The sequence below is a fragment of the Theobroma cacao genome, chromosome 5 (genome assembly GCF_053813885.1).
Source record: "Theobroma cacao isolate CCN51 chromosome 5, ASM5381388v1, whole genome shotgun sequence".
Classification (NCBI taxonomy): Eukaryota; Viridiplantae; Streptophyta; class Magnoliopsida; order Malvales; family Malvaceae; genus Theobroma; species Theobroma cacao.
This window is the reverse complement of record NC_142643.1, coordinates 47,303,008-47,317,084: the sequence shown is the minus strand read 5'-3', so window position 1 is coordinate 47,317,084 and position 14,077 is coordinate 47,303,008. Positions and strand designations below refer to the sequence as shown.

At 35.0% G+C, this 14,077-nt stretch overlaps 2 protein-coding genes across 2 annotated transcripts; one reads left to right on the top strand and one right to left on the bottom strand.

The window, feature by feature from the left end:
• Positions 1 to 1,118: 1,118 nt before the first annotated feature.
• On the top strand, positions 1,119 to 3,435 carry LOC18600589 (xaa-pro aminopeptidase P). Its single transcript, XM_007031117.3, has 3 exons — positions 1,119 to 1,293; positions 1,977 to 2,125; positions 3,128 to 3,435. Exons 1-3 carry the CDS (start codon positions 1,197 to 1,199, stop codon positions 3,203 to 3,205), a joined length of 324 nt encoding a protein of 107 aa, XP_007031179.1. The 5' UTR covers positions 1,119 to 1,196; the 3' UTR covers positions 3,206 to 3,435.
• A 9,120-nt stretch (positions 3,436 to 12,555) lies between these two features.
• On the bottom strand, positions 12,556 to 13,582 carry LOC18600587 (basic helix-loop-helix (bHLH) DNA-binding superfamily protein). Its single transcript, XM_007031115.3, has one exon. The coding sequence runs from the start codon at positions 13,324 to 13,326 to the stop codon at positions 12,709 to 12,711; it is 618 nt and encodes a 205-aa protein (XP_007031177.1). The 5' UTR covers positions 13,327 to 13,582; the 3' UTR covers positions 12,556 to 12,708.
• Between the last annotated feature and the right edge of the window lie 495 nt (positions 13,583 to 14,077).

The following is a 14,077-nucleotide window of genomic DNA, read 5'->3' as shown; positions in this document are numbered from 1 at the left end:
TACTGTGGAAAAGGATAGGTGGTACCCTGGAAGGTATGAGATGTCTGTCTCATGCCCGGCAGTGCATTGTTGAAAAAGGGCACTGTCACTGAAAAGATCCAACAGATCAGATTCAAAAGTTGGTAGAAGTCCATTAATGGAAGGTAGTTAGTTCACCATAAAATCTGATCAACTTTCCAATTTTTCATCAAAGTACTCTTCAGAGTCAAGATGCAAACAAAGATTAACACAAACCATGCCCCAGTGTCCACATGATCCCAGTCTCGTGCAAACATCTTTCAGCACATGAATTTTATAATCAAACCCTGTTTCTGTGTTTGGCAATTGGGTTTTCTTGGCTATTGACATAATCAATTAGACTGAGCAGATCATTTGACATTGATGGGGAAACACCAAAGCAATCTGCTTTGGGCCTCTGGCTTGAAATTTGATTTGTTTAGAAAGAGGAAAAAGATATGCAAGAAACAGAAGAACACTGTCCTGAGAGTCAAACATCCAGACAGGGAGAAACTGATATGCAGAAAATGTAAGCAAGGCTGCAGTCTCCATTGCAGAAAACTTAAAGGACTCAAATAGCAAAGCACATGTTTATATCAATTTATAGTTTTATTTCAGCTTGTTTGAACCACTCTGGCATTACAAGAGGTGAAAAATGATGTTAACCCACACAATCAATAATCTAAATATTATAAATATATAGGTTAATTTTCCTAGATATATATTTCTTAATTTAACAATTAATTCATACAAGCAATACTATCCATATGAGTTACTTATATCAACTTATATAGATCAATTAATTTTAAGGTTAGAAGTATTTTTTAGAAGGAAATTTAATTTACTATTGAGATAAAAAGAAAGCTAAATTGATTAAATTAAATATTGTCACAAAGTTAATAAATAAATATAAAAATTGAGAATTTTTGGAAAGAAATATTTATAATTTTAAAAATATTTATTTTGAAAGGTTTTTTAAGTTGTTAAAGAGGGTGTCAGTACACTAAATATACTTTCTTTAATAAAATAAAATTAAGAAAAAAATTGACAAAATAATTTTTTTTACTTTACTATAAACAAAACGGTGCGTTTAGGTGTAGCCCAAACTTAATGTTCTCCTCCAGAAAATCCCAACCTTTGTTCACTGCCAAACAGAAACCTAATACCTTTGCCTCTCTGTCTGCAGATCAATCCTAACGATGGCATGGGTGCAAATCCTGAGGAATACAAGGGAAATTCCTGTTTCAAATCCATATGGGTTCTCGAGATTCTTCTCCAGGTCCACTCCTTTTGTTGGTAAGATCTTCTTTTTGTATCATAAACAATAGCAAGCACATTGAAAGTGAAAAATGCCCATGGTTCTGTTTGGTTCCTGGGAAAGTAATATGGAAGTGTTTGCGTTCTAGTTGTTAGTTTTTTGGGTTTTTCTAGTTGTTAGTTTTTTGGGTTTTTCTCCTTTAGGCTTTTTTCTTTGGTTAACTGTTGAGAGGCAGTTTATGTTTTTCGGTCTTCTAGTGTTGCTCAGAAGAATAGGGAATTGAGGATAAAGTTAGGATCTTTCTCTTTCTTTTTTTTTTTTTATTCAATGAATAGCTAAATGATGCTAGTTTGAGTTGGCCTTTTTTTTTAATTCTTTTATTTTATAAGAAAATGGTAGAAAAGAAGAGATAAAAAGAGAACTTTGGGCATTTTGATTCATGTTGTTTAGATTATAGGATTCTCAACAGATGTCAGTTTAAAATAAACTACATAGAGCTTACTCAACATGAACTTGGTTCTTTTTCATGTCTACAGGCTAAGTAATAGGCTAAAGAAAAGTACCTGAATTAAGACAGCTGATAAGGTTTTTTCCCTCTCGTGTCATAAGGAGTAGTTATTTTGCCAAAAGTAATTCAATTTTAATGGCCACTTCTTTTGGATAATTGTAATCTTAAAATGGTGAAAGATGAATTTGAGAAGTGATCTTGTTATTATCGCAGTGAAGGTTGGAATACCGGAATTTCTCAATGGAGTAGGGAAGGGAGTTGAAACTCATGTGGTGAAGCTGGAATCTGAGATTGGTGACTTTCAGAAACTGCTCGTCACCCGCACTCTTAAGCTCAAGAAACTTGGAATTCCTTGTAAACATGTAATGATTCTGAACTCACACTAAATATAAATTGCGTTTAATATGGCCTATGTTGAGCAATACATGAACCCTTGTGCATCCCACTCTTATGCAGTTATAATTGATTATCCAGTTATGCAGTATCATTAAACATTGTTGCTCCTTGTATAGGAGATAAATCCTAGCATGGTGCTTATCAAACTGGACATTGCAGCTAAACTATTAATGATACTGTTCTTTTATGGCCTTAGTCAAAATTCCTGTGTTTATTATTTGCTTGCTTGCATGATATAGTAAACTAGTTTAAGCAGTTCACTAGCATGTACCACTTAGGATCTACCAAAGCCTAAGCTTATGGATATGGGCTCTAAAGAATAGTTTTAAAGACTAGGATAGAAAAGAATGGAATTAAAGTTGTTAGAATGGTTTAGCATTTGTAAATTAACGTGTATTCTGATCTCATTCAGAGGACATTGTTGTGATGAGCAGTTTGTTTGTTGCCTATGGATTAGGCTTTCCTTTACTTGACATGAGCAGGGCGATTCCTTTTAATTCTGTATCATGAAGTTTGAGAAGTTTGCCCTGCTACTTCGTCAATACTCTCTCTCAAAAAGGAAAAAAAAAATTATAATAATAAAAAAACCCTTTTAATGGGTTGTCGAGAAGATGCATATAGTGTTAGTTAGTGAGCATGTGCTGGTTTATTGTAAACCTAACTGGTTTGATTGTGCAGCTATGGTTACTAGTTGTTATATAAAGACTAGAATGTTGGCATAGATTCCTGACATTTGCTGAGGTGAATTGTCTTTATGTGCATTGTCACTGCCATATTGTGGTTTCATCCATATTGCTTAACAAAATTTAACACCGTGTACTTTGCTCTCGTTTTTTTGGTTTTGTGTGTAAAAAGCTCTGCTATTTAAAGGAGTGGATTAAGAATATATACATTTTTGTAGAATTGTCATTTCATTTCTACAATTGCCTGTGTTAGTCACTGAATGGTTTTTGATTTTGGTCTTGCAGAGGAAGCTGATACTGAAATATGCTCACAAATATAGGTTGGGTCTATGGAGGCCTAGAGCTGAGTCTTTGAAGGCCTAATTAATGAGTCTAATCCTTTGAGAGCTATACTAAGATGTTGCTGTACCTCAGATTTGTGGATGGATGTATGTTTCTATGTATCAGATTGAAAGTCTAGGATTTTTGGCCTCCAATGGACATTAGTTTAGTGATTTAGATCAAAATATCCAATGCATGGTTCACTGAATTTAGTGAAGCAAAATTGACTTGCATCTGAAAAATTATTCAATTTTTTTCTTGAGCAGTCCTCATACCCCTATGTATTAGTATTTCAATGTTTCAGTTCCAATCTATTCATGTAAGATCTGAAAATGTATGTTGACATGTATTAACAAAAACGAAACAGAAAAGGGTACCAAAAAAATGAAAAACAGAGTAGTAAAATACTGAATCTGCAGAAATTTTTGTGAAAATCCATGGCTGCTTGGATGATGGGCAATCAGGTTTGAAACCCTTGTCTCTTCAACCCTCAATATAACCAGGCTACAGGACCTTGTTAGTTTGTTACGGCCCTTTTCCTTTTTAAGCCTTGAGAATGAGAACTAAAATCAGCATTCTGAGCAAATTTCTGGATATATAATTGCAGTTTGCAACTCTATCCAACACGTTTGAAAGCTTTATGCACTTAAAGTCTTAAAAAATGTCATTACCAACCTAAAACTTACTGTAGTTTGCTATCAGTAGCAGTAAAGTTTCCTCAACAAATAAATTAACTAGACTGAAGAAAACACCTCTGTCTGCCTGACATTCAATAGTTTTGCAAATTCGGAATCAATTCCTCTCATCCTACAAGAAATAAATCCATGTTTCACTGGATATACCTGCAGTGCAAAGCTGCATGGCAGAAGCAAAAAATTCCAGGTAAAAATGCTGTAAGAGGTGAAACAAACCAATTTCATCAAAGCTCTACAAATAAGGGACCATACCTGGGAAGCTAGAATTCCATCCCCATCACTTTAACTCAACTTAAATCATCAAGTCTCCAGAGTTTATGGGGATCAAAACTCTTAATATTCGTTGTTGGAGCAATTCCTGCCATAAATCTATGACAGTTATTAAAGAAGACAGTATTGGCAATGAAAGATCAGCATGAATTCCACTTTCATATGACCATGCTCTAAGTGATGACAGTGTATAACAACTAATATAAAACATGTAGTGCTGTCTGTAAACAGACAGTAAATCTCCAAAATCTCATTAAATTAATGCTGTCTGTAACAGATGACAGTGAACGAGGAAGGTAATCCCACAAGCCGCACCTGTGCGGACTTCCAAGTTGTATCTGTAAGATTTTGATTGTGTCAATACAAAATGAATGATGACAGGAACGTTAATGAGATTAGCTCGAACCTAATTATTGTTATTGTAGCAGGAATAGATGCACATCAATAAGAGACCAGAAAGAGCACTGCAAAGCCAAAAGGTATAAAAGGTGACGATGGTGGGTGAAGTATAGAAACCTTGGGAATGCAATATGGAGAGCTCTGACCAATCAGCATCATACATGAGAACCCAAGATGCCTAAAAATCAAAAAATCAATTCCTATCAGCAAATTTGAACACGATCAAGAGTCTAATGGGAATAAATAAAGAACCAACTGAAAGGTATCAGAAACTGTTCATGCTTTCAAAGTAACATCGGCAAAGCAATATCTCCAAGTAAACAAATTCCTTGATTCACAGAAACTGATTTGAATAATGAACTGTTTCTATATTTCTAAAGTACACTGTCGGTTGTTGTATTCATTCCATCACAATTAATGCTTGCTCTCCTTGTTCTGATTAGCTGCCAGCATGCCATTAATTCTTTAATTGTGTTCTTTTCAAAAGAAAAAGTTCTTTAATTGTGACAGATATGCTAATTATTCTTTATTGACAATAGAAGCCAAGCAATCCATCCTAGGAAAGAAATAATGGTAGGGTAATTGTTTCCAACATTCCATGCATTGAATGTTATCTTAATGAAACAGTAAATAAATGTACAAGAGAAAAACTTGTCTGAAAGACAAACAAGTAGGAGACATGCATGTTTGCAGTAATCTATAAAGTTTTGTTGAAGAGATGACTAACTAATTAATCTGTTCTTGAAGAAAAATAGTAATTAACACATTGAATTGAAGGCATATATACAGTTTCATGGATGGCATAAGCACGAGAAAACCAAGCAATTTAGAACAAGCAAATCCATGGGCGGTAAAGCGTGGTATACCTTGGAAGACGATCACACAGATGAAGAGAATCGTGACGATCATTGCAAATACATTACTCTTCGATAAAGATGCCTTATCAGCTCTCATTTTCCTTAATGCCTTGATTCGTTCATACCTTGCACGCCTCAACCTGGAAAGTTCACAGATTTCTCTAACTAACTTGATATCAGCTTCGTCGACCAAAGATGGAGCACCAGGTGGCCGCGGTGGTTTAGTAGGCTTCTTGGAGCCCCTCTTTTGCTTTTTCTCCCCCGATATTTTCTTCTCCTTACTACCTCGCCCTGCCTGATCGATCACCTTGACACCACCTGAAATAAACGAACTCTTGCTTGGAATATTCAATCCTTCACCCCTCCAGGTTGATCCATCTTGACCTGCAACCTCATCCCGATCCATTTCTTCGTCAAGAGCATGTTCCTTGATCTCATCTTCATCAGAGCTCGTGTTGTCGCCATTTTCCAAATCAACAACTAAATCACTTTCCCTTGAATCATTCATGTTAATATGCCAGAATGTATTCAATTTTTTGATCCCATTTTCAGAAAGGATGATCAAAACCCATAAATATGTTCAAATCAATGCATCAGATAAAACATTCTCTTTCCAGGAACAATCAACATTTGACAGAAATCCTATTCTCTACTTCATAGCTTATCTTAAACAGTGAAAAGGGTATTGAAATCCTATCGTTTTAGATTCAAGAAGACGATCCTTTCATTTGAATTCTTCCTTCCTGCAGCTACGAAACATTGTTTCATAAACATAATTCTACAAAAGCATACCCTGACATAAACCTGGCGCTCCCTTTTGCCCTCGAAAAAAACGTAAGAAAAAAAAAAGATAGATTCACAGGATCAAATTGATCATAGCTTCCAAGTATATGGAAGCATGCACAGGATTGAGAGCCCAAATCACGTTCGTTAACGTTTTGGAAGAATCAGAGGAGGGTTCTTTATTTTTTTGGACAACCAAATGAGTGCGAATTACATATTGTTTTCCGAAGGAATGATCATTTTTCTTGTATTCATCTCATCTTTCTCGGCAACCAAACGATTGGTACGTGCATTTTGGGAGCAGGAGAGAGGGAGAGGCCGGTAGAGACAAAAAATTTGGAGAGCCAAAAGATAACTTGGCTAAAAGTAGCAGTATTATTCTTGAGAGAAATAAAACAAAATTTGGGTACTAACTGAAATTTAGAACTTGTTACTGCAATCTTATCATTTGATCTAAAGTTCATTATTTTCAGTACTACTCTTTAACCATTAATTCTAAAAGTTTTCATTGTGCCTCGTTCGTTGTTCTTTACTTAAATTAATGTCTCTTTCGTGTGTTATGCTCCGATTACTGTAATTAATGATGGTAGTGTTACGATTTTATCCATTTATATGCTGTATGAATATGCAGGTTATAATGCCGTTGTATTGTAGAGAATTGATTCTGCTTAATCGTATCTCAATGCGATTGGTAGTTCAGAAACTTGGAAGTATGGATCAAGATCACACACATACAGCAAAATAAGGAACCCAAGCACATCATTGATGGTCAATGCATCATATCAACCAAATTTCATTACAATGAAATATAAGTATCCGAAAGAGGCAGGAGGATAAGTCACTGTTAACCTTAACCTTGACACCCTGCGATTTCAATTATAGAGGTGCCCCATTTTTTGACAGGAAAGCAGCAGCTATATTATCCCGGATTCTTAACTCAACCTGCCTTCTTTCTTCGTATGTTTCACAAGCAAGTTAGTCAGGCAAGGGAAAACTCTTTTGTGCACGTATATCTGAAACCCTGGCATTGACAAAAATCGAATGAATCAGGCCTGACTGCTCGCATTTTCTCAATTCTAAAATCAAGGTCTTGCCAAGTCCAAAAATAGACTTCCAATCTAAAATCATTTCACAATAATTAACTAAAGTTTAACGATGCATGAACATGAGTTAGAACACAAGGCATAGGGGACAAGAGTACAATCACATAAATTATGGCCTTCGAGATAACATAATGGGCTTTTCATGATCCCAAAATACTGCACCAAAGTCCAAAAAATATGCATTTTTATGGTTTTTTCTGAACCATCCCTACTTTTTCCTTTACTTGCTTCTGACTTATCACGTAAACAACCTTATCTTTTATCGATATAAAATCTGTAACACTGACCGTAATCCTGCTTTATTTTACAAGAAACTGATGTTTGGACTTCGATTCGGTTGGCTACAAGTGGAGGATATAAGGAGGCTGATGCATGGAGAGAGAGAGGGAGAGATCTTATCCTAAACGAAAAGAGTAAAAAGGGTCGTCTAGACATGAAGCCTCTCAGCATAAGTTGAGGGTCACTGTCGAAGACACCAAGGATCCACGTGCGGGAAATGTCCCGATGGGACCCCAACAAATGCGAAAGGATGTTGAGAGTTTGAGACCCTCGAGGGTCAAAAACTTTTTTGTCACAAGACAAGGGGTCATAAGTAAGGACATGTGTGTGTGCCTAAGAGTGAGGCCACTAGTTTCATTTAGGGGGCAGCACAGCCATGAGCCACCACACCTCATGTGGGCAAACTGCCAACCCCTGCTTTGTCCTCTTCCCCGCCCTTTTGTTCTTGTTGGGGGCCCTCTCCCCTATGGTGGTTGGACCTTTTGACAACTCAAAAGCGATTCCTTGTTTTGTCCTTTCCCGCTTCCCCTTGTTTTGTTCATCTCTATCCATGATTTAGTCAAGGCTAAGCAAGGAATTTGGATGACGCACATTGTGTTTAAAGCCTAATCCAAAGCCCAATTTGTCTTCTATGACCCCAAATTGTTTGCAGGGATTATTAACCCTGCAAACAAATTAACAGGGACAGGCTGATCCTGGAGAATGAAGGGCGTGATCGGGAGCCCAATCCCCGGAGAGAACAATGCACGGAATTGCACTAGAATAAAAGGTGGTTGATCTCATCCAAAAGAAAAGAGAGCATCATCATTAGGTTGGCTTAACTTGACAGCGTATGACACATGGCATAACCATGTCAAAATCAGGCACCACCAAGAAAGTGACATGTGGCATGCCACGCTGGATCACGTTTCATAACTTAACAGTTGGAAAACAACAAGTCTGATGATGAAATTTCTCTGGCCAGCTGACCACCCTGCCCCTTTGCGCCTTTGTTTGTTTCTTTGTTTGTTCGGATTGGAGGGTCTGTCATCCATATCTATTATCTATTATTGCATGTAAATTTGGCCAACATGTAATTTCCAATTTTGGGTTTTGCTTAACTTTTAAGATAGAAAAACAAAGAACAAAAATTCAAACATCAATTCCCCATTCAATTTTGGAATTCAATGTGGTAGAGAGGCCACTGGTGTGGGGGGTTTCAATTCTTGATATCAGATATGGGAACCAAGACCAAGATGTAAATAGCAAAGATAAGCAAATAAATATGACATTAATTTGGTCATAAATTCTTGTCTAGTCTTTAAACAGCTAGAACCAAAATCCGAACCATGACCAGCAGGATTCACTCAAAGGTAATATTCATTGCTTGCAAAAGAGTGGGGTCTTAATACTCCCATGCAAGTTAGGTCAGCATCATGTGCACCCACAAGCCCAAGCAAAAGCAAAAGGAAAAACCCAAAGCTAACATCAATTGGAGAATTTGAAAACAAAATTTAACCAATTGGAGAAAGCAAAGTCTTTAGGGTTCCATTGACTGAGGTCAGGCTGCATCCCAATATCTGGTGAATGGAAGAAAAAAGGAAAGAAAAATGACCTTAATAAAGGTAATGTTGGACAAATTCCTGATGTCTCTTCCTTGCAGGGGGGGCACATAGATAACTCTAACAAGGAAGGGACAGCATTTTCTTCTTGCAAGACTAGTAGTTTTCAATCCATGTAAATGCATGCAGTGCCCTGCCTCTGCCCAAGTACCTAATTCAAACACTTGTTTTCTTTTCTTTTTTCCCTTTTTTTTTCCTTCTTTTTATTCCCTTGGTTTGGCCTGCCCAACTTACTCTTTTTTTGGGTTTAAATCTATGAAAAGATTCGGACACCTGACATAAAAGTTTATGCATGGTTTCCAGGGGCGGAGCATCCCTTTATAATGGGAGGCCACTTTTTAGAATTTTTTTATATATTATATATTTTTTAATAATTTTTCAAAATAATTTGTTATTGAATAATTAATAAAATTAACTTACAAGCTCATTCAATTTTACTCAAATTCTTAATTTTTTTTAAATTTTTTAAATTTCTCCACTCATCTTTTCTTCTTTTCTTTTTTGTCCTTATATTATAAAATTATAAAAAGGTAAAATTTTTATTTAATTTCTTCTATTTATATTATTATTATTTATATTTATTTATTTATTCAATTATATTCTATTTGCTCATATATTTTAAGTTTCTATAGATTTTTTTTTTAATTTCTATTAATCATCAACTACATTCTTTTTTTTTTATTATACAGGTTATATCTTTTACTTGTCATGATTTTTTTTTTGTTATGTGGATTTTATTTTTAAATTTTAATTTTTAAAAATTAAAAAATTATTGTGTATATAATTCTCAAATATAAGTTCTAGTATTGCATTATTGGTTATTGTTCAAAATTTCACTAATATGTTATTTTTTATTAATTCTAATTATATAAGAAAAAAATTATCTTGAGTATATGTTTTTAATGTGCTTTATGTTTTATATTTAGTTGAAAGAAAATTATCTTGAGTATAAGAAGAAATTATTAATTCTGTATATCGTATTTAACTATTTATAGTTTATGCATTATAGTTTAATATTTAGTATTACAAACTTAAATATAATAAAATAAGAATATTAGATGTTGACAACAGTAATTTTTTAGTCGTTTATTTTGAAAAAGATAAAATTTCAAAACAAAATGGATGATAAGTTTTTTACAAATAATTTAGTTATTTGTATTAAAAAAGATATTACCATCATCGAACAAAATTTTCGTAAAACACTATTATAAGTTTTTTTCTTTTTATTTCTTTTGATTTACAGATTATATAAAATTATTATCTATTATAAATCTTTTGATTATTAATGGTTAAGTTTAATATATTTATTTTAAAATTTTTTAACTTTTATTTTTCTTAATCTTTGACCACTCCAGTAAAAATTAACTAGTTATGTCCCTTATGGTTTCCTACAATAATAGTACCCTTTAGAGCGTCTCATTGCTATAATTTCATGTGGACCAAATTCTTCATAGGGAACCAGTTAACGGATTAGCTTTATAGATATAATAATAAGAGTTATTAGAAACCAATTAACTCGTAACAGGAGGAAACTTGAAGCAAAATCACAAATACAGAATGAGACATGCAAACTCCGCTTCATCATTGAGATAATGCCTTATGGGTTACGATTTAACTTTAATTAAATTTTTATATAGAAAAAAGGAGGTGATTTTTTTAAATAATTGCGGCTGATTACTTGGGGTAATGGGCACAAGACACATGTATGGAAGAGAAAGGAAAAGGAAGCAGCAAGATTGGGGCATATGGTTGCATTCACATTGTTGGTTTAATGAAGGCACATGGATGCATGTGAAAATATGGTCAATTAGGCAAAGCATGAGGCAATGGAAAAGCATATACAAAAAAAAAAATTAAAGCAATGTGATTTGTTGGGAAGAAGAAGAAAAAATGTACACACAAAGGAACAATGCATGTGGTCCTAGTGATGGTTTTTTAAACTCCCCCTACCCCCAAAAAGAGGCCAAAACCCATCTTGATAGGGATGCCACTTGGGCATTGCCCACATGTCTCAATCCCTACAGCAGACCAGCTTGGCCTTTGTTCCCATGTTGAGCACACGTGTTTGCCCATAAATGAGGGAAAAGAGATTCCAATGTGATATCATTTGCACCCTCCCCTTCCTCCATTGGTGGGGTTCCGTTTTTCTCTACCTTCCATTCAATTCAAACCTTGTTTTAGAGCAATGTGGAAATGGTGAAACTGTAATTTAAGAAAGGCAACGAACATTTTTCTGGGTCTCTTCTTCTTGTCTTGTGTTTTTTCTTCGCCATGGGAGGGGGCACATGCTAGCCATTTGAGGAGGGTGGGTCTAGAGTGGGTGCACTTGAAAATGTAGGGCCACGGAGGCACATGTGCTATGTGAACAAGGGGCTGCTTCATCAAGGGCACATGTACTGAGGCTGTTTTGCTCATAAAAACCCCATTTGGCCTATGCTATGCAAGCACATATAAATATATTAGCCATTTCCTACTTATTTAAGAGGGATTTATATCTCTCACATTTAAAGTTACATGTTGTGACAATCTTTGTCCTAAATTGGTTATCAAAACCCACATTCTCCCTCACCCTTTTGCCGACACCGATTTGATTTTACGCTTTCAAATAATCAAATCAAATACTCTTTTCGTTTTTAAACGTTCGTTTTATTTTAATTTTTATGAAAATTAAAACAAAAATTCTAGCTTTCGTGTTTTTGATACCAACGATAACGATTAGAAACTTTATTCACATGGAAAGACTTGCATTTTTCTTTCAATTCTGTTACTCCACTTTGGTTTACAAGTAAATCAATCCCAAATCTTGCAACTTTTCTTTCTCCAAATTGAAATCTTTTTTAATTGGTTGACATTAATATTGTTATGAGTGTGACTATGTGACATAACTCTATGATGGACCGTAAAAAGTTCATTAAATACATCTAATAGTACAAATTAAATTCAAAATGGTATATGACATCATAAACACTTCTTTTTATTGACAACAATTTAAAAAGAAAAATTCAATTCTTTCATTAAACTTCAAAATACTCCATTACTTGCCCAGTAATTTCTTAGATTATTCAATTTATTTCACGCAATATCTTATACATGTATATTTTAAAAAATATATACGGTTAATTTCATTTTATAAATTATTAAAATATCTTTAATTTAAAAATTAACTTATTTTTTTTAACAAAATGCTGAAAATGAAATTTACCTTAAACTTTAAAATTTTGCGGGATTATAAAAGAAGACAAGAATAAAGCAAGAAAAAGGCTTTAAAATGAGATTATTCCACTAAAATCAAAACTTTAATCTAAATGGAATCAAGGATTAGCTGCCAGTGGCATGTTCCATTTGATTAATTAATTGATTGATTAACTGATAATAATTAATTAATTGATGCTTAACAAACCCAAAAAACCGAAAGAAAATTTTTTAAGAAAAAGAAAAAGAAAAAAAAGAGCAAGTGGAGCTCAAAAGAAGAAAAGGTCATGTATACAATAAAATACACGAATTTAAAAATCTCACTAAAAAAACAAAATAATAATAAACACCTTGTCGCGATTTGATTTACGAGTTGATACGAGAGCCAAGCCGATCAGTAGGCGGCTGCGTTCCAGCGCCGGCGAGAAGCTCGGTAATAGCGGTCATGGCTCGAACTTGCATCTCTAAAGCCGCTATGTAATCGCTAGTTTCTTCTAGGAGGTTTGAGAACGATAGCTTCCGGCCACCGGGAACAAGCCGTCCCAAAACCTTCAACTTCCTCTCGACAGCCGGTAATTTTCTCTTCTCTCCCTTAATCTCTGGCTTCCTCAAGCTCCTATTGGCCGTGACCTTCGCTTTCTTATGTTTCCTCATCGTCTTGGCGCCAACACCGAGCCGGCTGGCGAGAATCGCTCTGCTCCAACGCATCGTCCCCTTGGCCGAGACTGCGAGAACTCTGTCCGCCGTTTCGCGGACTTCCTTTGCGGGAGTGGAAGAGGAGGTCCGACGAGAACGACGGAGAGCTTCGATGAGCTTGGAGGAGTAGATCTGCTGCTCTCTCTCGGTTCTCCATCGCTTGATTCTCTGGCTGCCTTGGTTCCTATCGAAAGGACCTGGCGTTTCGTCCGTTTTCCTCCGTTTCTTGCGTTTAAACTCCGGCGACATGTCGGGGCTGTGTTCAAGGTTAGGAATCAAAGAAGCCATTGCAAAACTTAGCGAAAAATCGCAGAAAAAGGAGGAGAAGAAGAGAACGAAAGAACGAAAAGAGTATTAACGTTGACTGTTTGGGAGGAGGGAAGAAGGGGAGAGGCGGAGGTGAGAGGTGAGAGTGAGAGGAGGAAGGAGAGGAGAGAGGAGAGGTGGACGACTTATAAAAGCGTTTCACGGGAAACAACACGCGGCCATTCCTTAATCACAGATATTTCTTTTGGACTTAGCCTCCCTCCCAGGTTCTGTCTCTCTATCTCTCTCTCTCTCTCTCTCCATCTATTAATTTATTTTTTAACTATTTTTTTATTTCCTTTGTCGTAAAATGTTTGCTTTTTATTTTTAAATTTTGATGTATTATTTATAAATATAAATATTTAATATTATTCATATAAAAAATAAAAAAATCATAAAAATTATCTTTTTATTTGAATTATTTTTATTTTACACTAGTAAATAATTTCATCCTTTGTTACGTACGCTCAGTTGGTGAACAAATTACTGTGGCAATATACACATGGATTGATACCAATGGCTAATATATTCATCACATTAGTCACGTGTATCATTTATGCCATTCAATTGTTGTTGAGCCAACTTGGGTGACTGTATCACCACCCATGAGTTTTTTTATTAAAATCGATTTAGTAAATTTGATATTCGATTTATTTGATTAATTAAAATTTTTAATCAAATTAACTGTTTGTACAATCTCAAATAAAATAAAAATAAAAAAAAGAAAAGAAGA